General features: G+C 63.6%; 3 protein-coding genes across 5 annotated transcripts in view; all 3 read right to left on the bottom strand.

Moving 5' to 3' along the window:
* TUBGCP6 (tubulin gamma complex associated protein 6) overlaps positions 1-9,086 on the bottom strand; it is an 18,860-nt gene extending 9,774 nt beyond the window's left edge. The window contains exons 1-5 of the mRNA XM_054719665.1: positions 7,990-9,086; positions 6,737-6,900; positions 4,234-4,444; positions 1,757-1,930; positions 614-735 (exon numbers count right to left, since the gene is read on the bottom strand). Of these exons, the coding sequence (XP_054575640.1) occupies positions 614-735; positions 1,757-1,930; positions 4,234-4,444; positions 6,737-6,900; positions 7,990-8,730 (1,412 nt within the window). The 5' untranslated portion in view covers positions 8,731-9,086. The remainder of the gene's footprint in view (positions 1-613; positions 736-1,756; positions 1,931-4,233; positions 4,445-6,736; positions 6,901-7,989) is intronic.
* Positions 9,087-9,306: 220 nt separating this feature from the next.
* Positions 9,307-14,964, bottom strand: HDAC10 (histone deacetylase 10). Of its 3 annotated transcripts, none has more exons than XM_028131003.2 (20): positions 14,737-14,964; positions 14,529-14,663; positions 14,259-14,355; positions 13,928-14,025; positions 13,738-13,842; positions 13,549-13,617; positions 13,250-13,376; positions 12,705-12,770; positions 12,525-12,584; positions 12,359-12,448; positions 12,152-12,258; positions 12,013-12,080; positions 11,669-11,933; positions 11,522-11,570; positions 11,019-11,110; positions 10,646-10,702; positions 10,306-10,384; positions 9,970-10,152; positions 9,724-9,883; positions 9,307-9,577 (listed from the first exon to the last, which is right to left on the bottom strand). In XM_028131003.2, exons 1-20 carry the CDS (start codon positions 14,793-14,795, stop codon positions 9,567-9,569), a joined length of 1,977 nt encoding a protein of 658 aa, XP_027986804.2. In that variant the 5' UTR covers positions 14,796-14,964; the 3' UTR covers positions 9,307-9,566. The 3 variants fall into 3 exon arrangements, with proteins under 3 accessions (XP_027986804.2, XP_008153700.2, XP_054575642.1); XM_008155478.3 differs by having other exon boundaries at positions 11,486-11,570; positions 14,737-14,962; XM_054719667.1 differs by lacking the exon at positions 14,529-14,663 and having other exon boundaries at positions 11,486-11,570.
* A 2,267-nt stretch (positions 14,965-17,231) lies between these two features.
* On the bottom strand, positions 17,232-26,203 carry MAPK12 (mitogen-activated protein kinase 12). The gene is made up of 12 exons (XM_008155423.3): positions 25,984-26,203; positions 25,780-25,909; positions 23,373-23,431; positions 22,563-22,674; positions 22,431-22,460; positions 22,158-22,205; positions 21,299-21,413; positions 21,025-21,096; positions 20,798-20,877; positions 20,641-20,719; positions 20,386-20,559; positions 17,232-17,786 (listed from the first exon to the last, which is right to left on the bottom strand). Exons 1-12 carry the CDS (start codon positions 26,106-26,108, stop codon positions 17,707-17,709), a joined length of 1,104 nt encoding a protein of 367 aa, XP_008153645.1. The 5' UTR covers positions 26,109-26,203; the 3' UTR covers positions 17,232-17,706.
* Between the last annotated feature and the right edge of the window lie 59 nt (positions 26,204-26,262).

A 26,262-nucleotide genomic window follows, 5' to 3' on the forward strand; every position in this document is an offset into this window, starting at 1 on the left:
TAAAAAATAATAATAAATAAATAAAAATAAAATAAAAATAAAATAAAACCAGCTGCCCCCAAGGATCTCCGCCCTGAGCGCCCCCCTGCTGGGTCCCTCTGCGGGTCCCCCAAGCCTCTCCCCCTCCTCCCGCTCAGCCAGGGCTCCCCGCACCTGGGCTCTGCCCTGAGCCCCTCCTGGACTCCCGCCACCTCACCCAGGCTGCCGCCCCTCCCAGGCCCCGCGCCCTCTCCACGATGGCAGTGCACATGCAGCACAGCATCCCCGCCCACCTCCCTGACGGGCCGCGTCCAGCCCTCGGGGCCTCCCCCCTCCTCTCCCACTGAACTCTTCCCCAGACGGCACCTGCCGCACACCACGCGCCTGGGTTAGCTAACTGGTTCCTGAGTGCCAGGGGCCAGGTCTGTGGGGACCTGTGTGCCCTTCAGGCGGGAGCCCCCACCATGGTAGCCGAGCCCTTTCCCAGCACCATGACCCTTTCAAGCCAACATCACACGCCCAGGCCCAGCCCCTGATGAACTCAGCTGGGCGAGGACTGCCCAGACACCTATCGGGAGGGCTGTTCTCCAGGCCCCAGCCAGCCCCCCACCCTTGGCCGCTGTGCTGTGCTCACCTGAGCTGCCGGCCCAGCTTCTTGAAGAGAAAGCCAATGGTGAGGAGGCTCAGAGTAGGCGGGGTGGAGAGGACACACGCCCGGTAATACTGCAGGTACCTCCTCAGGCCGCTGGTGAAGGCCTGTTGGACAAGGGACTGAGAGGAGGCGGTGGGCACACAGACACAGCCGAGCTCAGGGCTGGAAAGGGTCACTGGTGCTAGGAAAGGGCTCGGCTGCCACCCCCTAATCCTGGCTCCATTTCCCAAGGAATGGGCACCTGTGGGTCCCACCCAGGCACCCCAGCCCAGCTAGGACCGAGCCCTCTGCAGATCCTGTCCCTGCAGCCGGGACCAGCCACACCAGGAAACTGGACAGTGAGGCCTGGGGGTCCTGGGAAAGGTGGCAGGCACTGCACACAGACTAAGGCTGAGAGGTCTCAGTGACTCATGGGCACCGGGAGGCACCACAGCAGCATGGCCCCAGCTCAGCTCACGTCTTTACAGGACCCGCCAGAACCAGCGTCCGTCCCCCACCAGCGAGGAGACAGCGGGCCTGCCCTCATGTCCCAGATGGCGGGGCAGTCTGCCTGGGTCAGTTTCCTTCTGCCCCCCCCACCCCCACCCCTTCTCCATGCCGCCCCGACCTCCCCCTGCAGTACCAAAACGTGAAGGAACTCGCAGCCCAGCGCCACTGGGCATGGTGCCTGCCTCCTCTGCCCTCCTCCCTGGCAGCTGCTATCAGTGCTCCCAGAATGCCCCGCTCAGCTGGATGCCTTCCCTCCCATGGAGCTGCCGCTGTCCTGGGGCTGTTCCCAGAGCAGGGACAGCTGGAAGGTTTTCAGGGAGACCTGGTCCAGCCCCAGCTCCTGGAACGCAACTCGCCAAATAAGAGGAATCCACTGTGTCGATCGCATAAGATGCACCAGGGACCCGGTGGGGAACAGCAGCCTGGTCCTGCCCCAGGCCCCCCACATGTGGGCCACACCCGCCTCCCAGGCCTCCAGTGAAGTGACGATGAGACACCCGTTCCTGAAGGGTAAGGTCAACTCCAGGCGTAACAGGAGACAAGGGCTCAGCGGCGTGGGCAGGCCCGGGGCCCTCTCCCCGCTCCTGTGCGCAGTGCCCGGGGAGGGCTGCGCCCCTCACAGGAGGCCGGGCCTACCTGGAACACGAGGCCCTTGCTGCAGGAGGCGTCCAGCACGGGCTGCAGAGAGAAGTGGCTCAGGCGTGCGTAGTGGGTCCCGCACTCGGCCACCTCCGAGAGGAGGCTGCTGACGCTCTCGGGGGACGTTCCTGACACGTGGATGCCCTGCTTCACCACGAAGGCCTGAGTCGGCTGGAGAGGGCAAAGAAGGGGTCACTGAGGCCTGACGTCCAAGACCCCTCCACCCATGAACCAACCACGGCTCTGCCCACAGAGCCCAAGACACAGCACAGGAAGCTCCAAAGGCAAAAGGCAGGTGGCCACCAGCATACTCCAGCCCAGCGAACACTCCCAGAAACAGGTGTCCTTCTCACTGGCCACACTGAAGAACACACGTTTACATGTCAAGCCACCTGTGGGAAGGGGCGGAGACAGGGTGCCCTCCGCACCACACGGAAAGAGCAAGCAGAGCGGCCTTCTCGGAGCAGGTTTAGAACGGGGCCATCGGACTGACACCAACTCCTGGGGGCGGTCAGAGGCGTCATGGACAGCGCACGCAGTGTCGCCCAGCACGCCCCCCCACTGTCTGCACCCAGAGAAGGGAGACAGCCCGAGGGACGCCGACAGCACAACGAGGGGGCGCAGCGATGGCGTCTTGAGAGGAAACGTACAGCCCAAGCGCCTGCGTCCAAAAGAACACGTCTCCCATCAGTCACGGCACTGCACGCCGCACGGAACTACCAACGGCAGCGACCTGACCCCAGCAGAGGAGGAAGTCAACAACAAAGGTGAGGGCAGCGGCAAACAAAGCGGAATCATGAAAACAAAAGCTGTTTCTTTGGAAACATCAACAAAGTCGACAGACCGTTAGCAGGACTAAGAAAAAGATAACTTAAAGGAGAGAAGAGGCAAAGAGCTAGAATCAGAAAGGAGGGTGGGACATACCACGGATTCTACAGAAATAAAGAGGGTACTAGAAAACACCATCAACTGTTTGCCAACAAATTAGATAACCTGGATGAAATGGGCAAATTCCCAGAAATATACACGTTGCAAAACTGCCTCAAGAAAAAAAAGGAAACTAACTCGGACACCTGTGAGGGAGGCCTGTCCCGGCCTGAGCACACATCCCAGCTGCACAGAGAGGCTGCCAGGGGACACGGGACAGGCCAGGCAGCCCCATCGGCCAAGCTCCCCTTTTAGGAACCCGGGCACCTAGATAACGGCCCACCTGAGTGACCCCAGCTCTCCCTTCCTGCACCCTAATTCCCACCCTTGTTTTAAATTCACCAATAAAGAGTGAACCCACAAAACCTTAGGCACCCCTACCCTCGACCCCAATGGAGGCAGAGCCCCAGATCCCCTTCCTCCTCTCTCTCCCCACAAGACCTCGCCGTGTGATCCCACCCTCCGAGACCTGTGAAGGGTAAATTTTGTTCTTCCGAGTTCCCTGATGGTTTCTTGCTCAGGTGTGTCCCAAAGTCCAAAGAACCACAAGGACGGTCCAGCCGCAGCACGGCCAGGTGGGTGTGGGGTGCAGTGGGGCGGCCACACATCAATACCGGCCAGTGAGCGCCGCAGGCTGCCCTCACTGTCCACAGGCTAAGACCAGCACACCGCAAACACATTAAGATAAATGTTATGCGTATTTTCCTACAATTTAAAGAAAAGCAACAAAAAACCTCCCCAAACAATAAAACCCCAGAACCAAATGGCTTCACTGGTGACTTCTAACAAACCATTAAAGAACTTACATGACTGTTCTCAAACTCTTCCGAAAACTGAAGAGGGAAGAGTCCCTAATGCTCAGAGGCCAGCACTGTCCCAAATCAGTCAGATAAACATATCACAAGGAAGGAAACTACAGGCCAAATCCCTGTGAACACAGATGCAAAGTCCTCACTCAAGTACTAAGACACCGAATCCTGCAGCACATTAAAAGGACGATGCTTGGCCTGGCTGGTGTTGCTCAGTGGGTAGAGTGTCGGCCTGGGGACTGAAGGATCCCAGGTTCGATTCCATCAAGGGCACATGCCCTGGCTGCAGGCTCGATCCCCAGTAGGGGGCATACAGGAGGAAGCTGATCAATGATTCTCATCATTGACATTTCTATCCCTCTCTCCCTCTTCCTTCCTCTCTGAAATCAATAAAAATATTAAAAAAAAAAAAAAGAGAGAGACGATGAGCCAGGATGAAGGAATGCAAGGACAGTTCACAGGGGAATCAATCGCTGTAATACACAGCCAGAGAATGAATGAGAGCAACGAGCATCTTACTCTTGTTCAGTTTGTAAAGGTCGTTAATAAACGAACAGTTTCTAGGACTGAAATGAGAATGCGCAGAGCTGGCCTCCAGGCCCGCCAGCCTCCAGGCCCACCGGCCTGGACTGGGGCATCCACTCACCACACCGGCCTCCTCCTCCCCTGTGGAGTGCTCGGGCAGTGCCCGCCACCAACCCTGTGCCGGTGCAGTGACCGTGTGCCCGCACCCCTTACCTGGCAGAGGGGAAATGTGGCAGACATGACCCCAATCAAGACGTTCAGCACATCCTTCACCAGCTCGCACTCCTGCACCAACAGGGGCTGCGCGGCCTGCGGGAGGCCGCCGCCCAGCACCTGCAGCTCTCCGCGGCACAGCCTGCAGAAACTGTCGAAGGCGTCCCTTCCCGCCTCCGTGAGGTAGGGCTCTTCTCTGTGGCCAGGGGGGCTGTGGAGACAGAGCCACAGGCACCTCAACTACATGAACAAAAGGCAGGAGAAAGTGACTCAATACAACACGTCTAAGAAACACAGAGCGGGCGTGTGTCCGACCAGCCACCAGCCTCGCAGTCAGCTCTGTGGGCTCAGCCCTGGTCCAGACAATCCACACTGGGTCCCACCCCCCAGCACCCCCTGGGCCCACACGATGGTTCTCAGGACGACCGACACGCACAACGTATGTTTATCTTAAAAACAAGCACAAGGCTTACACACCCGTGTGCATAGCAGCATATTCACAACAGCCCAAACGTGGAAGCAGCCCGCGTGTCTGTCCATCGACTGATGCGTGGATTAAAAAACACAACGGAATAGTATTCAGCTTTCAAAAGGAAGGACACTCTGGGACCTGCTACAACAGGTCCTTGATGAAGCTTATGCTCAGTGAAATAAGCCAGACAAGGAAGGACACACACTGCAGACTCCACGTAGAGGAGGCCCCTAGACCAGCAAATTCGAGAGGCAGGTTCAGAGAGTAGGAGGTGGTGCAGGGGTGGGGGAGGAATGGGAGTGAGTGTTTCGTGGGGACAGAGTTTCAATTTGGAAGATGGAAAGTTCTGGAGATGATGGTGGTGGTGCCTGCACAGCAATGTGAATGTATTTAATGCCACTGAGCTGTATACTCAAAAACGGTCAGAGTGTGCAAGTTCAAGTTATGTGCATTTTACACAAAGGATGGACAGAGCAGTCTCATGATTTTTAAATTTTTTTTTTATGTCAGAGAGGAAGGGAGAGGGAGAGGGAGATAGAAACATCAATGATGAGAGAGAATCACTGATGGGCTGACTCCTGCATGCCCCCTACTGGGATCCAGCCCACAACCCAGGCGTGTGCCCTAACTGGGAATCAAACTGTGACCTCCTGGTTCATAGGTCAACACTCAACCACTGAGCCACGCCGGCTGGGCCAGCACAAAGCAGACACACTGGGTCCTGCGAGTGCGGCTCTGGGCACAGGGCACGACCAAGGGCTTTGCCTCACCCGTCACATCGTTCAAAATCAGCCAAAAACATGGTGCATTTAAAAACATTCCTTTGAAAACCACCAACCTCTACTGAAAAGTATGAAAAAACTGTCTTTTAAAACCACTGGAAAAAGTAATTTCTTAGTGAACAGAGGCCAGGAACACAGGCCTTTCTGAGACTTTTCTTCTCGTTTGTAACATCTGACCAGCTCTTTCTCCTCTTCCCAAAAGAGCCTGGGGTTCAGGTCTAGCAACTCAACGGGCTCCAAGCTGCTGGACATTCTAACGTCGACGGGTGCCGGACCCCAGAACGTGTTCACCTCCACATCAGGCATGGAAGGTGCAAGAACAATACATCTCAGAACTCGGTCAAGTCACGGTGTCTTAACTGACAATGCAGTTATGGGCTCTCCCATCACTCACGACTCTCCGAGCGCAGGGGGAGCACACGGCTCCTGCCCACTCCTGCAGGCTTGTCCCAGCACCACTGTGCCCCCACCCCGGACTCCGAGCCGAGGGAGAAAAGCCCAGGCAGGAAACGCTGAAATCCCCACAGAGGACTCGGCCCGACAGAAGGAAACGGCTTCCCCAGAATGGCGGCACCTGCGGACCAACCGACTCAGGGAGACACAGGTGGGTCCGACAGAGGCCCCAGGCAGGGGCAGAGCGTACAGCCCAGCCGTGCAGGCAGCAAGCTCTGCTTCTGGTGGGAACAAACTTCCTTAACTGCCCACGGCAGGAACCGACCAGGGGGCTGGGGTTTAAATGGAAACAGGTTCTAATGACTCAGCAAGTAACCCTGCGTGCAAGGCCTCCATCCCCTCTCCGGGAGGTTTCGAGACACAAGCCCGTGGCAGAATGAGAGGCCCCTGGACCCGGCTGAGTGGTGACCAAGGAAGCACTGCCACCACCACAGTGGCCAGCCGGAGAGCAGCGCCCCCATCCTTCTCGACGGAGAAAGCTCCCTCGTCAGCACCCAGCCCTGACCGCACCCCTGCCAGGCCGACCTCGCACCCCTCAGACTGGAACCCTCGTGGTAAGGACGTGGCTCTGCTCCAGCTGGCCCCGCGGGAACCTCCGTGAAGCTGAAGTCCTTGCCTCCGCCCCCAGCATGTCTCTCAACGCCCAGAACAAAGATAATTTTGTGCACCAGCCACGACTGAGACTCCAGGTCCCCAATCCTGGCACAGCGGCCTCTGCCAGGAGCCACCCGGGCTCTCTGGGTAACGCACTCACGTGCCGGAGGAGGCAGTGCCTGCGCAGGCCAGGTGCACGTACCAGCCGACTTGTTCCCAGCACCTCCGCCTGCTGGCCTCGTAGGTGAGCACCGCGTCCCACGGGTCAATCTCCGGGGTCGTGCCGTGCTCAGACTGGGAGTCGGGAGTCAAATTGGATGCTGACTGGAACCCTTCATCTTCGGATGGATCCACGCTCTGAGGCACCTGGAGGCCAGTGGAAGGAGAAGACACCACGTGTGCCTTTGGGCCTAAGCTTTCCCCTGTGATGGGAATTCCAGGCCTTCACACGTCCACTCACACGGGAAAGACCTGACCGTGCTTCCTGTCCTTTTTTCTTTTAATATACTTTTATTATTTCAGAGAGGAAGGGAGAGGGAGAGAGAGACAGAAACATCAGTGATGAGAGGGAATCACTGATTGGCTGCCTCCTGCATGCCCCCCCCCCCCCGGACCAAACCTGCAACCCGGGCATGCACCCTTGACTGGAATCGAACCCGGGACCCTTGAGTCCGCAGGCTGACGCTCTATACACTGAGCCAAACTGGCTAGGGCTCCTGTTTCTCTTGAGCACGTATGTACTAACAGTGCTTCTGCCTCCATTAAATAATTTAAGAAGGTTCTCAATTTCCAATTTCACTCAACATGCAAACCTCAATATAACTTACAATGAAACGCAACCACTCTGGAAATTCCGATTTGGGGAAACCAGCATAAAATCATACGAGAGACGCAAAGATTTACGTGGGCCAAGATGTTCAGCATCGGGTATGTTTGCAGATGACCTAAATGTCTCGTAGTGCGGGAACGAGTGAGCAACAATAGTGCATCTCTTCTTTCGGGGGCACTCACAAAAGCACAAAATGCACAGTCCAACGATGCATGAACAAGCCCACGTCACAGGTGGAGAAGGCATGTAAATCTGCATGTATAGTACGAGCAAACATTTTCTGCCACATGTGGCTACTGAGCACTTGAAATGTGGCTTTTGTGACTGAGGAACTGGACTTTTTATTGCACTTTAATTAACTCAAGTTTAAGTAGCACCTCTAGAGGACAGAACAAGGACTTAACAACACGCCCTGTCGGGCAAACATGAAAAGCAGCATTTGCCTGGGCCTTCAGCTGGGCAGCGGCGTTCTTGCCCAGGTGGTGGGTAGCAGCAGCCCCGCCTCGCCACAGCTCAGCCACCCAGTGGCCTGGACTCCGGAGCTGTCCTCCCCTTCCCTTGACAAAAGGGAGGCCAAGAAGGCATTTCCAAAGGCCCGGGGCGCGGGGGGCAGGCGCCGCGCTTACCTTGATGGCCAGTCCAGAGAGGTCTGCGCTGTCCGGCACCGGGGGCAAGTCCAGCCGGACATCCATGTCGTAGGTGCGACTGTGCACGAGGGCTCCGAACAGCGAGACGCGGGTGTCTCTCTCGAACCTGTCACCACAAGGGTCCCCGTAGGAGAAGAGCCGGGCAGTGGGCAGGCCGGTGCCCGGCGTCGCCTCCATCACCTGAAGCGCTTTCTGGATCATGTCCTGACATAAATACTCCTCTCTGGAGATCAGAGACTGCACGTCCATCTCAAACACACTCAGGTCGTAGCAGTCGTAGCCGCCGTAGGGGACGTTTCTCCCCACGTGCTTGTTGTTCAGGAAGTAGTCCCGCCGGCGGGGCAGTGCCTGCGGGGGCCCGGTGCCCGCCAGCTGCACCAGCAGGTCCAGAGCCGACCCCACCTCCCCCAGCGGACAGCGGGGGGCCGCTTCGAGCTTCTCCACCAGCGCCTCCAGGCGGTCAGCCTCGGGCCCCAGGCCGCCCACTCGCAGGTCAAAGGACAGCATGAGGACCTTGTTTTTCACCGGGAGTCTCGAGAGGTCGGGCCGCCGCCTCGGAGGCTCCTCTTGGAAGAGGTGTGTGAAGAGAGCATTGTAGGCCACCCTCTTGAGGCTCTGCTTCGCCCGCCTGCGGCTCAGGCCGCGCTGGCCCAGGTGAGCCTTGGCAGCGGGCAGGAGGGCCTCGCACAGGTCGTCGAACAGCTGGGTGATGCTGGCCATGCCCACCCGCCGGGCTCCCCCGGGCCGGACAGCCGCGGGGAGGGGCGGGGCCGACGGGGCTGACGGGCAGGCGGAGGCTCAGAACTGGAACTGCAGCGGGGTCCGCGGCGGCCCTGTCTCCCGCGCCGGCCCGCGGGGCACCAGCGCGGCCCGTCAGCCCGCACCCTGGAGCTCCCACGGCACCGAGACAAGCCGACGGAGACGCGAGCGGGCGGCACACGGTGGACACGCCGGCCCCGCACGCTCCCTCGGGGCCCGACCGGGAGAGGCGCCGCCCGCGGAGGGGGCGTGGGGGTCGGGAGGCTCCGCGGGGTCAGGCCCGCACGGCCGTCCGCGCACCAGGCCAGACGCAGAACGGAGCGCGCCTCTGCAACTCCCGCCGCCGCGCGTCACCGCCGCGCGACCCGCAAAACCGCCGGGGCTGGCGCGCCGGAAGTGCGTCACGGGGGCGGGGCGCCAGCGGGCGGGGGCGGGGCCGCGGAGTCTAGAGCACTTCCGGCTTGGAGCAGCGTTCCCGCAGGTGGGGAAACCGAGGCCAGGCTCGGTGGACACAATAACGGAGGCGGAGGCGGACTTTCATTAACTGTTTACTGAGCGGCGTGCAGGGAGCCTGGGCGGGGCCTTCCGTGTGGAGGCGGGTGCGGAGGGGCCCTGGTCGCCGCAGCGGACACAGTCCCCTGAGCCGGCGCCCGGCGGCCGGACGTCAGGCCGCAGCCTCAGGCAGCGGTGTGCTGCTGAATGTTTCACCCCCGGCTCTTGGGGGACTATTTTGCAGTGTCATTTCCGGGTGCACATACGCCCACCCTGGCCGATTTCAAGCCCCAGGGTCGCAGCACTCAAGCAGGAGCTGCGAAGAGGCGCACGATCAGCAGGGCTATGCCAGTTCCAAGACGTGAACCCCTCGCCCCCGAGAGCCCTTCTCCCCACGGAGCTCTGAACCCGGACGGTCCCCAGGGCCCCAAGCATTGGGCCTGACCTGGCTCCCAGTCTCACCCGCCACCTGCAGCATCTTCCACTGCGGCTCTAGCTGCCCTCGCAGGCGCACCAGGGCCTGCGTGTCCTCTGGGGAGGCCATGCCTAAGGGGCCCAGGCTGGGGGGCGCCTCTCCATGCAGCACCTGGGCCAGGACGCCTGCAAGCTGGGGTGTGGATTCCTGGGCCAAGGGCGGAGAGGAAAGCTGTGAGTCACTGGCCTCCCCCCGATTCCCACCCCACAGCACATCTGCTCTGCTCAACTCACCTCATCCACAAGGGCCAAGACTCGGCACCCTGCTGGGGCCCGCAACAGTGAGGCCAGGAGTGCAGCTTGGGGGTCCCGCAGGCCATGGTCCGGCCCCAGAGCCAGCAGCACCAGGTCAGGTCGGAAGCTGTAGGCCAGGGGCAGCACCAGGGCCAGGAGGAAGTTCAGGAACCCGCCAGTTGTCTGTGGAGGGACAGGCTGCATGACCCCAACCCCTCATCCAGAGGACACCCCTCCTGCCCTCAGGAGGTCGGGAAGGGTCGGTGAAGGCCAGGGGCCTGGCCCTTATGATACCCGTCAGCAGCCACTGCCTGGCCCCGGGACACCACCACTTACCCCCGGCAGTGGCATGGAGACGTGGAACATGGACTGGGCGGCTGCCTCCTTGCCCCTGATACTCAGCCACAGGTTCCTCCTTTCAGGGGAGAGTGGTCACATGGACACGTGTGTGTGTGTGTGTGTGTGTGTGTGTGTGAGCGAGACGCCACTCACCCTCGAACCGGGACGACAGAAGGTGAGGTGCAGGAGAGTTCAGGGATAGGGGTGCTGAAAGTGCTGACCCTCTGTGCTGGAGACTCTCCTGGCCTTGCTCCCAGGGCCCCCTGGGCCCACCCAGCCATCTCTCCTGGGGACCCAGTGACATACCCACCCCCACGCAGGAACCCAAGGGGCATACCCATCATCTGCCAGGTGCGAGGGCCGGTCCAGCTGTCCCACGGCCACACAGAGAAGCCTGGAGAAGGAGTTGGTCCCGTGGATGAGGTGAGTTGAGGGCTCACCTGGGTAACGCACTCACGTGCCGGAGGAGGCAGTGCCTGCGCAGGCCAGGTGCACGTACCAGCCGACTTGTTCCCAGCACCTCCGCCTGCTGGCCTCGTAGGTGAGCACCGCGTCCCACGGGTCAATCTGTCCCTCACGCTCCCTCCCAGAACAGCTGTACTCACCCCACTTGCAGTCCATTCCCAAAACCCTCCCACTGTGGCAGCCAGGGCAGGGGTGCCCACGAGCCACGCCCTCAGAGACACAGGCCAGCCCACTGAGGCTCTCACCTCTGAGCTCCCCGGGAAAGGCTGCACCGAATGGCCATATCCAGAGTGGCAGCTGCAGCAGAGGCCGGGGCGGCTGCGATGCCGCTGCTCACCTGCGGGGTGAAAGACAGCCGTGGAGGGCAACCCCCAAACCAGGCAGACAGACCCATCCGTCCCTTCTCTTGGGAAGGGTAGGTGAAGGTCTCCATGGCTGTCATCTGTACACTCTGAGGTCAAATTGCTCCACTTCTGAAAATAAGGTGCTTAAAACTGCCCTCTACGTCACCGCCTTCCCCTCTCTGCCAAAGAGCACTTAGAGAGGGGACTGAGGGCGTGCCTGTCACCCTATCCCCAGGGGCTCTTCTGGGAGAGGTCCTGGGCACAAGGCAACACTCACATACACATGGTTCTGCACCACCCCAGCCCTCCCCTGGTCCCCGGCCCTGCCCCAGCTCCACAGCCGCCCCAGCCCCTCCAGGTGCCCCCACCTGCCCATCCAAGATCCTATCCAAAAGGTACAGGACCTTCCCAAGGGCACTGGCGGCCTCGTCCTTGGCCAGGGCCTCGTGTAGGCTGTGGTAGAAAAACCGAGGAACACGGACACAGGTGAGTCACACAAGGGTGCATGGCGGACACAGCCTCACCCTTCTCCCCAGGCCCACTCTGCCCACCTGGCCCAGGACTGTGTCTCCTCCTCCAGGGCTGACCCCTCCTGATGGGGGACTTCAGGGGGCAGGACCGGAGCAGCGTCCAGTGAAGTCACAGCAACAGCGGTGCCGACAGGGGGCATGGGGCAGAGGTGCAGTCCGTCCAGGAGGGCGCTCGGTGCCGCCGTGGCCTGGGCCGCTGCAGCCTTGAATTCGGGCCCCTCAGACAGCAGAGGCGAGGGCCTCCCCTCTGGGGAGCGGGGGCTGGGGCTCAGGATGGGGGCCGAGTCTAGGGGGTCATTTAGAGTCACAGCCACTTCGTGAAAGCCCGAGGCGCAATCCCACCACCCGGCCCAGGCCACACGGACCTTGCTGCTGGAGGCTGGTCCAGTGAGGGGCCTGGGCTGCCCGGACACTCTGGATGGACTCCAGGGCGCTGCACGGAGAGACAGGAGTGGTGAGACCTGGCCTTGCACCCCCAGCCTTCCCGCCTCCAGCCCCTCGCACCTGCGATGTGGCACCATGGGCCCTGACAGGGGCGGGGCGGGGTCCCCCAGCAGGGCCTGCACCGTCATGCACACCGACTCGGAGAGCGACTCCAGGTTGTAGCCACCCTGGGGAGAGAGAGGAGGGCAGAGGTGTCACCGGGGCAGAAGGACCCCCGACAGCACCTCGGCCTCCGGTCCCTGGACCCTCCCTGCACGCCGCAGTCACCTCCAGCACGGCGCAGACCCGGCCACCGGCCAGCACTTGCAGCAGCTGCGTGAGGTGGGCAAAGCACTCCGGCGTGGCCTGCATCTGCCCCTGGAACCAGAGCCGGGTATGATGGGGGCCTGGCCACCGGACACCACAAGTCCCCCAGGTCAGGCCAGGCCCTCACCTCGGGGTCCCCGATCGCTGAGTCAAACCCTGCCGAGACCAGCACCAGCTCAGGATCAAACTGCAGGCAGGGCCGATGGGGAGGGAGTGAAGGGAGGCCCATCAGAGAGACCCTCCTCCCCCACAGGATTTGTTCTCTGATGGAGTCGGAGGGGAGGGGGGTGAACCCCCACATAGTCACCTCAAAAGCCAGGGGGAGCAGCACGTGCAGGAAGGCGGCCAGGTAGTCGGCATTTCCCATCCCAACCTGCAGCCATGAGGGTCAGAGTTGGGCCCAGAAGGGTGAGCTGTGGGGTCTCCCCCCTCATGCCTGGGCTCTGGGGTGACCCTGGAAGGACACCCCACCTCCCGCCCAGATCCCCCGAGGGTGTCGGAAGCCGCCCATTGTCCTCTGATTGAGACATTGGTAGCTGAAGCAACTTCCACCTGTCAATCTTATGTAGATCCTTGCTGATTGGCTATTATTGGAATTGCCTGCCTCTCTGGGTGGATCCCAAAGTCTTAATAAAAGGGATAGCAAGGCCGGAGCGGGGTGTAGTCCTCCTCCTAGAGGTGGGCTCCCGCCTGGCCCCCAATATTCCCAAATTAATACTTTTCTACTCTCTTGTGTTTGTGTGCGGCCTCCTTCAGAACCCGAACCCTGAACCTGAACCCTGAACCAAAGGGGTTCCCGCAGTTGGGGGGGAGGAGGGGGGGGTTAGGCCCCCGGAGGGTGAAGGGTGGCACCTGGTTCCAGGGCAGATTGACAGTGAAGCCGCGGCCCCGCCCCTGCCCGACGGCCGCTGCGTCGGACTCCTGCAGGTGGGGCCAGAAGCGCCCGTGCTGATAACGGTGCCAGGAGAAGTAAAGGACGCTGTGAATAACCCCCAGGGTCAGAGCTCAGAGGTGCCCTCCTCCCACAGCCCCTCACAGAACTCTGACCCCTGAGCACACAGCTATGTCACCCGGCTAGGACTCTCCCAGGCCAGGCCGTGTGCCCGGAGAGTGGGGTCCCAGGGAAGGGTTGCGTCCCCACCCCGGCTCACCTGGGGTCGTCCTCAAAGGTATACTGGATGCCCTGGCCGTGGTGGATGTCCCAGTCCACGATGAGGATCCTGCGGACAGAGCGCCCTGGACTCACCACGGGCAGGGCCTCCACCCCAGGCCAGGAGCCCAGCCCAAGGTGGGGAGGTCTGGGGGGGGGGGGGCCCACCTGCAGCCGGCCCAGCACACACCTGTGCAGCCCGTGCTTCTGCTGGGCGTGTGTGGCCGCGATGGCCACGTTGTTGAACACGCAGAACCCGTTGGCGGCAGCCCTCTGGCTGTGGTGCCCAGGAGGCCTGAGGGGGAGCGTGGGGCGTGGGCCCTGTCAGGGTCATCCTCTGCCCAGCCGTGGGGCAGCCAGGGGAGAGGGACAGCTCTCACCTCACCAGGGCGAGCCCATTGCGCACGGCTCCCGTCAGCACGGCATCCACCAGCTGCAGCCCGGCCCCCGCGGCCAGCCGGGCGCTGTGGAAGGTGCTCTGGGGGCAGAGGTGCAGGTGAGCCCCCACCGGCTACCCCACACACTCTGCCCACATCGGTGCCAGGCTGCAGGGCACCGAGTGCTGAACGGAATGGGCCAGGACAGTCCCGTGCCAGCCGCAGCAGGTATGCAGGCATGGGCATGTCCATGAACACAGGGACATGGGCCAGGTTGGCAGCCACGAACGGGCACGGGCATGGGAATGGGTAGGTGGGTCCCCGGGGCACGAACCGGATGGAAGTAGACAGCATCGTACTGTCCAGACAGCGCCCGGAGCTCCTCCGTGCCCAGGGCCTGAGTGCCCCGCAGCAGGGCCACGTACTCTGGGCTGCAGAGGGGCAGGGAGGCAAGGCAGAGTGGCCAGCAGGAATGGGGTGGGGAGAAGAAAGAGGGGCTGCCCCCCTCACGCTCCCTCACCCACCCACCCGATGGTGACACTGAGGCAACTGTTTGTGAGTCCTGGCAGCTGGGTGGGCTCAGGTGGGGCTGAGGGGGTCCCACCTGTGCACCAGGCCCAGCTCTGCCTCCGAGGCCTCTCGGGCTGCCAACCGCAGGCACCTCTGCTCCAGCCCCCGCTGTTGCAGGAGCCCCATGGCGGAGGTCAGGCGCTCGGGACACTCGATCTCACACTCGGGGCTGTGGACAGAGAGCTCAGACTCCAATCTCCCCCCAACACACACACCCTCCACCTCGGCCAGGTGACACTTACTCCTCCCACAGCAGCCTGGGCGCAGTCATGTCCTCGTGGTACACCAGGGCGGTCCTCATGGCCCCCACGGGGGTGGGAGGGCCCAGCCGCCCTCGCTCGAAGGTGATGCACTGCCCTCCCCACCTCGCAGCCCCAGGGAGCAGCGCCACGCGCAGCGCCCAGGCAGGAAGGAGGCCGCGGGCTGCACACGGAGAGGGCGGAGCCAGAGCGGGGTGGACGGGGCGGCACCCGGAGTCCGGCTTCCGGCTTCCTCGGCCCGCCCCCCTGCTCGGCCCCGCTCCGCCTCCTCCTCGGTGAGCTCGTGGCTGGTTCCCGCCAGAGACGGGAGGGCCTGCGGGTGAGAGCCAGTGTGCCCGGACCCCGCAGAGTCTCTGCGGCCCCGACCGCGTGCTGTGGGCACGCTCCCCGGCCCCACCTCCCCGCGCAGCCCAGGCTCTGGGAAGAGCGCGAGGGAAGGAGGGCGGAGCCCGGGGCCCCCGGAGCCAGGCCCGGCGGAGAGCGCCTGCGCGGTCCAGGGTGAGGGCTTGGCACGGCCTGAGCTGCCCCGTGCGCAGCGCTGCCCCGGGCTTAGGAAGGAGGGACAGGGTCCTGGCCGGTGTGTCTCGGTTGGTTGGAGCGTCATCAGGTTGCTGGTTCCAGTCCCCACCGGGGCACATACCCAGGTTGCAGTGTGATCCCTGGTCGGGTACGCACGGGAGGTAACCGATGGCTGTTTCTCTCTCTCCCTCTCTAAATCACTTTAAAATTTTTGTAAATAAGGGATGCCCAGCCGGTGTGGCTCAATAGATGGAGCGTGGATCCGTGCACCGAGGTCACCGGTTGGATTCCCCGTCAGGGCACAGGGCCGGGTTTGGGGCTCCATCCCCAGCAGGGGGCGTGCAGGAGGCAGCCCACGGATGTTCCTCTCGCAGCGACGTTTCTCTCTCCCTCCCTCTAAAAATCAATAAAAACATTTTTTTAAAAAAAGTGACAGGATCCGATTTAAGCTCCAGGAAGGTCCCTGCTGAAGAGCGGACCAGTCGGAAGGTCAGGGCAGGGGTCGGGAAGCTGGACCCGAGACGCGGGAGGTGGGGTCGGGAAAGGCGGATGGAGAGGGGGGACCCGGGCGAGGGGTGAGGGACTGAGTGGTGGATGAGGGCGGCAAAGGAGGAGGCACGGGCACAGCCCCAGAGCACGACGGCCAGACAGGGAGCCACCGCGAGCCGCGGGCCTGAAATCCAGGAGCTCTGGACTGGGCCTCGGGCGGGTCTCTAGGAGGCGAGGCGGGGCGGGACCCTTCTTTCTAGGAGGGACGTGGGCGGGGCCCTGGGGTCTGGGAGGCGGGGCCTGGGGCGGGTCTCTAGGGGCGTGGCCATGGGGGCGGGTCTCTAGGAGGCAAGGCCATGGGGCGGGTGTCTAGGAGGCAAAGCGTGGGCGGGGTCATGGGCGGGGCCGGGGCGGGTCTCTAAAAGGCGGGGCGTGGGAGGGTCTCTAGGAAGCGATGCGTGGGCGGGGCCCTGGGGGCGGTGGGTATGGCCATGGGGCGGGTGTCTAGGGTCGTGGGCGGGGTCTCGGGGCGGGTTTCTAGGAGGCGGGACGTGGGCGGGGTCTCGGGGCGGGTCTCTAGGAGGCGGGACGTGGGCGGGGACCTGGGCGGTGGGACCCTGGAGCGTGCTGCCCCCAGTCCTGTTCCTTTGTTGCCCCGTCAATGCAGGGGCTCTGGGGAGACTCCAATTGGGTCACTGAGGTCAGGTGCCCGCCAATTACCGTGGCCAGGGAATGGCGTGCTCTGATTGGCCACCCCGCGACATGTGGCCACGAAGGGCACCGTGGGCGTGGAAGACCCTGTTTGGATTCCGGAGAGGGGAGGGTCCTGACGCGCGTGGGTCCCAAAGGCACGAAGGCCTCTGGTCAGAGGGGCCGGTGTCCACTGTGGCAGCTCAAAGGACCGCATTTGGCTGGACCCACTGCGCGTGCGCCCAGCCCGCCCCCAGGCCCGGAGACCCGGGAGACCCGCCCGGCCCCGCTTTGGGGCCGCCTACTCCGCGGACGGGTCGGGGAGCCAGGGGAGCCAGGAGCCCGAGGGGCTCCCGATCCGGAGGCAGCGCTCGCAGACGGCAAGTGGCCGGCAGAGGGCGCCACGGGCTTGGCGATGGCGCCGGGATGCGGCCGTGGGCGGGGCAGGAGGGTCCCACGCTCCCCAAGACCCTGGGGCGGAAGCCTCGGCGAGCTCCTCCCTGGGAGCCCGGCCTCGGAGAGCGCGGGGCGCTCAGCCAGCCGGGGCGCGGCCCCAGGTTGGACCCTAACCACAACCCCCACGCCCATCAGGCTCTGCCCAAGGTGGGGCTCCGGAGTCCAAGCCGAGAAAAAGGTCACCCCAAAGGGGAGAACAAGCCCTAGTGTGGGGCTCTCTGCTCGGGCGCCCTGGCACAGAACGGGGGAAGTGGACACCAGCTCAGAGGCCTGGAGGCGGAGGCCCCGCCAAGGAATCAGGAAGTGAAGCCACGGTGGGAACGCTACAAAAGGGTTTATTTCCTCCCAGCCGCGTGGGCACCGCAAGGACAGTGTACATTCCAGCTGGGTTTGCAAGATCGTCCCTGAGTCAGCGCCTGCGCCCTTCCTGTCCTTCCTCAGCCGTGAACTGGGCCTCAGCGTGACCAAGCAGGCAGGGCCCGAGGCCAGGCTGCACCCCAAGCCCCGCCCCGCCCCCAAGGCTCTGCGGCTTCCTGCTGCACCCAGCTCGGGGACCACTGCGGAGGCCAGCCCCAGGTCCGGAGGGCGCCCTGTGCAGGAAGTCCACACACTCCTCCATGTTAGGCTGAGCTGGGGACCCGGGAGCAGGGCCGCAGGCTTGGGGGATGGAGTGCATGGAATGAGGAGTCTCCTGGGATGCAAGCTCCAGCCCAGGTCACAGGATTCCCCCCCTTCCAGGCGGAAGTGCCAGCCAGGGTCCCCGAGACATCCCGCCACCCCCTCAGGGCCCGGGGGTCTTCACAGGGCTGTCTCCTTGGAGGACTTGGCCCCCAGCTGCCGGGGAGGCCTGAAGCTGAGCACCTCTTTATACGTGTCACCTGGGGTAGGGTGAGAGCGAGAGAGACGGGGAGTCACGGGAGAAGGAGCCCAATCGCCCATCAGAATCAACACACACACACACACACACACACACACACACACACACACACACACACACACAAACATACACACACACAAACATACACACACACACAAACATACACACACACAAACACACACACATACACACACACAAACACACATACACAGAGACACACACACACCACACACACTCCACACACACACACACTCCACACACACACATACTCACACACACACTCACACACACACACACACAAACACACACACACAAACACACATACACACACACAAACACACATACACACAAACACACACACACACACACACACATACACATACACACACACACACACAACAGATAAAAAAGAATCAACCCCCACAGTTCACACCACTTCGGACACCAGCGACCCAAGGTAAGTGCTGGGCCCAGCCGCCGGGTGCTCACTCTGAGCAGCAATGAGTCCAAGGAGAGTCCACTCAGGGTGGGGGTGGGGAGAGCTCCCAGGCCCAGACCACTGGCTCAGAGCCCCGATGCCCCCAAACATCGGGGTCACAGGTCATGGCTGGGGTGCAGGGGCCAGGTGGGCTTCTTTGTCCCATACCCATGACTCTGCCCCAGGCCACAGCCACTGTCAGGCCACCCGAGTTTGCCCACAGTGACTCTCCACCCTGACGGGGCTCCTGGAACTCGAAACCACTGCCCCGAGGTGGCCGGGCGGGCTGTGGCCCCACGCCTGCCTCTGCGAACAAAGACGTCCGAGGAATGCAAACCTACGTCCCGTCAGGCAAGCAGCTGCTCAGGGTCCCACCAAGGCACATGGATTCTCTGGAGCAAGTATCGCTCCTTAGGCTTACGTGAGAGGACGTCCCTCCAACTACCCTCACCAGGTGGCCGTGATCCCTGAACTGTGTGCCTGCGGTGAGCCATCCAAAGGCGAGGTGGAAAGAAAAAAAAAGACAAAGAGGGGGGGTGGGGGACGGGGGGGCCCTGCTCTGCTGGCCTCTGGCCAGTCTGCAAATGGACAGGTTCTGCTCAGCCTGCCCCAGCTGTTCACTCGCCCCTGGCTGGTGGGGTGCCAGTCTGGGGGACACGGGCACGCCACAAGCCCAAGTCAGGACACGCTGCCCTTAGCGGGTGGTCTGTGAGTGTACCCCCGCTCCGCCTGAGGCAGGGGCTGCCCACACAGGGAAGGTCAGTGTGCAGAGGCCACTGCTGCTGCGCTGGGCCTTCTCCCCAGGGAAACAGGAAGTGATGAGGGCTTGCATCCTGACCCAGGACTCGGCCACAAGAAAGGCCACGTGTCCACCATGGTCTGTAGCCAAAGCAAAACTCTCATGGTTTGTGTGGGCGGGGACCACAGGGAGGATCCAGCGGCTGGCGATTTTCAGATCTTTTTTTAGCAACAGAAAACTTTCACCAAACTGAACCAAATGTATAAGCACAAAACACAGCACAGACACGGGTGGAGTCCCTGCTCGAGGCACCAAGCAACCCAGGGGGTCCTCAGGAACGTAGTTTGGGAACTGCAACCCATCCAGACCCACCCCTGCCCCCTAGCGCAGGACTAAGGCCCTGGGTCCGAGGCAAAGCCAGGCTGGTCCTGCAACCACCACAAGACACCAAACCCAGCCCTCGCGGCCCGCCCTTCCGCAGTGCAGATGGACAAGGCCGGTCCCAGCGTGGGCATCAGGACCACAGCAGAGGGAGGCCTGGGGACTGACCGGGCAGGCATCCTTGAACCCAGCTTGAGGCTGAGCAGGTCTGGTGTGACCTTCAGAAACGAGGGGAAGGGCCCTTGGTGGAAGGGGGTGACCAGCACAAAGCCTGAAGTGCAGAGCAGCTCTAGGGAGGGGTGGGAACTGCTCAGAGGGGCTGTAGGGGGCAGGCAAGGAGGGGTGAGGGACTGTGGGCTGGCTGGGGGGGCTTATCCCACTGGCAGGAAATGCGGGGCATGCAGTTATTCGGGTGAAAGGGGTCATGAAAGGGGCAAGGAGAGGCAAGGGCAAGTTCAAGAGGCGTGAGCAGCCCGGCCAGTGTGTCTCAGTGGTTGAGCATCAACCTGTGAACCAGGAGGTCACGGCTGGGGGCTGGATCCCCAGCAGGGGGCGTGCGGGAGGCAGCAATAGATGATTCTCTCTCATCCTTGATGTTTCCCTCTCTCTCCCTCTCCCTTCCTCTCTGAAATCAATAAAAATATTAAAAGAAAAATAAGCGATGTGAGCAGAGGCCCGGAGACAGTGGGCGTGCAGCGGCTCCAGGGTGGCCCGGGTCTGTGGCCTGGAGGCAGGACCGGTGGCGGGAAGTGCTCACACTGCCCTGAGCTTGGCTGCCCCCGTGTGGCATCCACGCTCCCGTGGGTGCCGAGCCCCCGCAGGAGTCCACACCTGCCCTTCGGTCCTTCAGCTGCAGCCAGAGGTCACCTTGGCCAGGACGCCCCACTGCCCTCTGACCTCCTGTTGTGTTCCTTACCTGGCGAACCCGGGACTCTGAGCCCCGGCAACCTGCGTGGGGCTCAGGGGGTGCCGCCTCAGGCCCTGCCCGAGCCCTCCACTCACGCTTCCACTCGTCCAGGGTGCGGTCCACGTCATCGAAGGACTCGTCGTACTTCTGGGCCCGGGGCTCGTCCTCCGCGTCGTGCAGCGACTCGAAGTACGGGTGGGTCAGGGCCTCGGCCGCCGTCACCCGCTGCTCCGCGTCCAGCACCAGCATTTTCTCCAGGAGGTTCACGGCTGGGGGGAGGGCGGGTCAGGCTGGGCAGGGAGGAGGGCCCCACGGTCGTTGACCCCGCGCTCCCCCAAGTCCCGCCCTACCCAGAGGGCTTGCGTTGGTCAGAATGGAGGCGAAATCCTTCTTCTCCAACTCGGGGAGGCCCTTCATGTAGTTCTTCGCCTGTGTGGGCGGGAAGGGTGAGGGGCCAGCTCCCGGCCCCCCCCACCGACCCCCATCCCCGCCCAGCTCCCCACTGACATCCGCACTCTGCAGCCTCTGGACAAACTCATCGGGTGGCGTGCCCGTCACCTTCAAGATCTCCTTCAGCTGGTCCAGGTCTCGGCCGAGCTCAGGAGCACCGTGTGGGCCAGAGAGCAGGGCTCCCCCCCCCCCCCCCCCCGCCCGCCCCCCCACCCCGCCCCAGCGGGACAGTGCCCAGCTCCTCCCCCGCCCCCCGCCCACCTGGCCCCACTTTTGTAGGATACGGTCATTGCCCTTGAACAGCGTCTTCCCTGTGATCATCTCCGCCATGATGCAGCCCACAGACCAGATGTCCACTGAGACAGAAGCCCCCTCATCAGGGCTGTGGGCCGGGGGTGGGGAGGGACGCACAGCGGGGCACATGGACACGGGGGCCATCTGGCCGGCCACACCCTCCCGGCTCCATCCCAGCTCAGCAGCCATGGGCGGGGTGGGGGAAGTGGGGAGTCCAGCCGGGAGGTGGAGGCCGGTAGTGGCCCCGTCTCGGGCGCCTCTCACCTGTCTGTGTGTAGTGCATCCAATTCAAGATGACCTCAGGCGCCCGGTACCACCGAGTCACCACGTATCCCGTCATCTCGCTGTCGGCCTGCCTGGCCAGGCCGAAGTCCAGGATCTGCAGCCAGAACCAGGAAGGGGGGCAAAGGGGCCCCGGGGAGTGAGTGGGCCAGCCTGTGGGCCAGGGGGCCCCAAGCGGGCTGGGGACACTGGGCTCCTGCCAACCCTCCAGGGCCTGAGGTCACAGCCACAGACCTTCCAGCCTCCCCTGGTTCCTCCCCACGGCCAGCGCACCCAGCCCAACAGAGCTCGCCTCCCCACCCTCAGGACCAGGCACCGGGGCGTCTCCTCTCCCTGTTCCTCCACTCCCCGCCCCCTAGATCCTGGCCGGCACCTTTGGGAAGGTCTTATTTTAAAAAAAAATTTTTTTAATTGATTTCAGAGAGAAGAAAGGAGAGGGATAGAGAGACAGAGACATCAATGATGAGAGAGAACCACACGCCCCCACACTGGGGATGGAGCCTACAACCCAAGCGCATCCTGACCCAGAATCGAACCGAAACCTTCTAACCACTGAGCCACGCCAGCTGGGCTGGGAAGGTCTCTTAGGCCCTGCCCTAGCTCAGGAAGGAGGGACCACGACCTGCCCCCCCCCCGCCGCCGCACCTCAAGCAGAGTGTGCCCAATGCCACCCCCATCAAGTGCCTCCCCAGGGCCCATCTGGCCATCAGCTGCTTGGCCACTGCCTCACGGCTGATCCCTCTGCCCAGGCGGGGGCCAGCCTTCCTCCTGGTCTGGGGACCGAGGGCATGGCAGGAGACGGGCAGGTGGGAGGGAGTCTGAGCCCCAACCAGACGCATACCTTCAGCTCACAGTCCTCGTTCACGGCCAGGTTGCCGGGCTTCAGGTCCTGGGGGTGGAGGAAAGCTGACTGTGTCGCCCACCAGCAGCGGGGCAAGGACAGGTGCCGGGGCAGGAGCCGGGGCAGGAGCCGGGCCAGCAGTGGGGCCTGGGCGCAGACACACTGGGGAGGGCGGAACTGCCCAGGCCCCGGGCTGTGTGCAGACTCTGTGACACCCTCTGGACCCCATCGTGCCCCCACAGCAGGGAAGCTCCCTCCACCCCCAGGACTCACCCTGTGAATGATGCCGGCCGAGTGGATATACTGTGGGGACAGAGAGAGGGTCAGGGTCAGCCGTGTGGGCTCACGGGCCCTCACAGCCCCGGGCCAGCCAGGGGACTGCCCACCCGGCCCCGCAGGCCTCACCTTCAGCCCTTTCAGCATCTGGTAGACGAGGAACTGGATGCGGTCCTCACTCAGCGTCTCATGCTTCATGAGCTTACCCAGGTCCGTGCCCATGAACGGCATGACCAGGTAACTGCGGGTTGGGGCAGCTCAGACCCAGAAAGACCCCAGGCCCCTACCTCCAAGCACCTACCGCCCCCCCACACACACACACACCCCAGAATGTCATGGGGGCAGGGACTGAGCCAGGCCAGCAGGACACTGGGTCCGAGGGTGGAGGTGGAGGGAGACGGAACGGGAGACATTTAGCTCCCGGCCAGTGTGGGTCCTTGACCTCCGCAAGGTCAGGCGGCAGGGAGCCGGTCCTCCCAGCCCTCCCCCGGCCAGGCCCCTGGCTCCTGGCCGACAGCAGTGTGAGCCCAGGGGTTGCTGCCCAGGCAGCCACAGGGCAGGCACCATGCCGCCCTGCCCCCCTTCCCCTCCGAAAAGGTCAGCAGCTTCAGTTATGGCCACACACTTAGTGCCAGGACCTGCCAGTTAACAAATGCTCGGGCCCAAGGCTCGCACCTCCCGCCCTGGAGACAGCCTGGTGCCAATGGTGATGGGAAGAGGAGGCCCAGGTCCCACCTGGCCGTGCCCGTGTTGTGGGTCCCAGGGAAGGGGGCTGTGGTGTGAAGACGGGGTGGGCAGTGTGCACCCCGACCCCCATCCAGGCTATAGGGAGAGGCCTGCCTTCAGCGGGTCCCCACGCCAACCCAGAATCCGAAGTTGGCGCCCAGGAGTGACCCAACCCCCTCCACCCTGCCAGGCCGGCCCCAGACCAGTACTCACAAGTCTGTGAAGTCATCCAGGGTCTCATCTGGAGTGAACACGTCCAGCAGCCCGATCACCTAGGGAGGCAGCCGGAGCGCCAGGTGGGATGGGGCCCCCGCCCGCCACCCCCCCCAAAGGCTGGCACCAGGCTCCGGGCAGGAAAACCCCTTGCAGCTGTCCCCATCTCCCCCCACGTCCACAGGGCCAGCTCTGCCCACTGGCAGCACCACCCAGCCCTGGCACACCTGCCCACAGATGCAGGCTATTTTGGGATGGTGACAGCTGGGATCCTCGGGGGGAGGGGCAGCCCCAGTCTGGATCAGCCCCCATCCAAGGAGCTCCAGTTCTGGGCCCTTCCTGTCCATTAAAGTCTGGGACAAGGATGGGGACAGCCTCCCAGGGGAGAGCCGGCATCCGGCAGGTACTTCCCAGGGCTGGGCCTCTGCTGGAGAGGCCCCAGCAGGCAGCACCGTGCCCAAACCAGCAGTCAGACCCGGCCCTGCACACCCCCGGCCAGGGGTGACGGGGAGCAGGCAGGGACGGGGACAACTGGCACCCGGACTCAGGGTGGCCTCCAGGGACTCAGGGAAGCCTGCACCTTTGAGCAGGTGGACGGGCCTGGCAGAGGCCACGGGAACGGAGGCGGAGGAGACGAGAACCCTTCGAGCACTTGAGGAACACGGGGAGGGAGGCCAGGTGGCCGAGGCCCAGGCCGGGAGCAGCCAGGCAGAGGCCGGAGGGAGCCTGAGCGGGCCCTCACATGCCAGGTGGAGGCTTGGCTCCGATCCTGGAGCCGACGAGGAAGGGTTCAGACCGGCGTGACACCGATGGCAGGGACAGACCGGAGTGAGGCGAGAAGGACACGAGGTGAAGGGACAGCTAGGTGACCCCTGCGGCCTCCAGGACCAGAGTCATGGCAGGGGAGGGGGTGTCCCGAGAGAGGTCTGGAGGCAGGTGAGGCCCAGGGATACCGAGCGAGTGTTTGAGCAAGAAAAGGAGAGTCCTGGAAGTTAGGGGGCCATTGGGTTGAAGGAAAAGGAGACGTCTGTGCCTCAGGTGTGGATGGAGCCAGAGTGGGGGGTTGGACGGGGAGGAGGCAGAAGTGGGGGCGGAGGAGCAGAGCAGGGTGGGTGTGGGTGGCAACTCCTCCACCTGCTGCTGCACTCGGCCCCTCAGAACGAGTCCCCCCCACCCCCCAGGAGGGTCCACAACAGGCCCAGCTCCTGGCTTGTGTGCCGTGGGCCCCGGAGGCTGCAGCGCGCCTGCTGGTGGGCCGATCGAGGGGCATGGGAGGACCCACTGGCACTGGGGGAGGGGGCAGCACAGGCCCAGGGGGAGCAGACCTGAGGGGGGTCCTGCCAGGGTAGGATGGGTGGGTGGGAGTGGGGGGCGATGAGGGAGAAGTCGGATGAAGCCTTGGGTAGAAGAGTCTGCCCTTGTGTGGGGGAGTGGGGGAGACAAGGCCCGGGCGTGCCCAGGTGTGATGGGGAGACGGTGAGGCCCAGGCTGGGCTGATATCCACCATGAACACATTTCACCTGGGAAGAGGGGACCCCTTTCCTGAGGGGAGGCCGGTGGCTCCCATGACCCAGGAGGGGCCAGACCAGGTGTCAGGAGCACGATTAGCCAGGGGCGGGTACCCAGCCCTCAGACCTCAGACGGGGCGCAGATGGGGGTGAGGCCGGGTGCTGGGGGTGGGGCGGATTCTTGGCCGCAGGGGTCTGTGCGGAGAAGCAGTGGGAGTGCCCTGGCCGGGCACCCAGCAACGGCACCAGAGCCAGGCCGCGGCGGCCAAGGGGGGTGTCCTGTGGGCAGGTCCGGAAGCGAGGGAGGCCTTTCCCTGGTGGGGGCCCAGGTCCGCCTCTCCCCCACCGTCCATGAACCCCGGCCAGAGACGCAAAGGGGGCGTCTGTGTGTTGGTCACTGTGCCCAGTGCCCTCCCCACACCAGCTCCCCAAAACCACCCATCACCGGAGACCCCAAGGCCCTGAGGCGACAGGGCCAGATGATTACCCCGGTTCCATGCCCAGCTCTGCCTTCCCAGCCCCAGGCCTCAGGCGGCTCAGCAGGTGGGAGGGCTGGAGAAGGCCCTGGGCGGGGGCTGCGGGAGGCAGGGGAGAGGCTCAGTGCCCCTCCCAGGAAAAGAGCTCCACAGGATTTGGGGGGACACCTGGGCCATCCTCCTTCCAGGGGCCTGAGCTGCAGAGCCAGGTGTGGCCCAGGAAGAAGCCGAGGTGGGTCCCCCGTCCTTTCCCAGGAGGAGAGGGCTAGGGTCCGGGAAGCAGCCTGTCTGTCTCTCTCTGACCATCACCTCCGGGCCCCCCCTCCACGGGGTGCCTCCGGGGCCGCTGGGAGGGGCTGGTCTGGGGCCGGACGTGGCGGAGCAGGAGGCGCAGCGGCGGCCGTGGGGGCGGCCGGCACTCACGTTCTCGTGGCGCATGTGCTTGAGGAGGCGCAGCTCGCGGTAGGCGCGCTTGGCGTACAGCTCCGACTGGAAGGGCCGGTACAGCTTCTTGATGGCCACCTTGGCGCCCGTGCGGCTGTCCACGGCCGAGCTGCGGACGCAGGGCTCAGCGCAAGGGCCGGACACCCCGCCCCGGCGCCCGCCGCCCGGCCCGCCTGCGCTCACCACACCGCGCCATAGGCGCCCGAGCCCACGGGCTGCAGGTCCTGGTACACGACGCGCACCTCCCAGGCGGTCTTGGTCACCTCCTGGCGGTAGAAGCCCCTGCGGGCGGGCGGCGAGGAGCTCATGGGCGGCGGGACTCGCCGGGCTGGCGCCCCGTTCCCGGTTCTCCCTCCGGCTCTCCGGAGCGCCCAGCCCGACGCCGGCCCGGGTGGCGCGCGCCCCTCCCCGGCCGCTGGACCAACCGGCCCCCGGGCCGCGCACACGTGACGCCCCGCCCGC

Source organism: Eptesicus fuscus, chromosome 7 (assembly GCF_027574615.1).
Source record: "Eptesicus fuscus isolate TK198812 chromosome 7, DD_ASM_mEF_20220401, whole genome shotgun sequence".
Classification (NCBI taxonomy): Eukaryota; Metazoa; Chordata; class Mammalia; order Chiroptera; family Vespertilionidae; genus Eptesicus; species Eptesicus fuscus.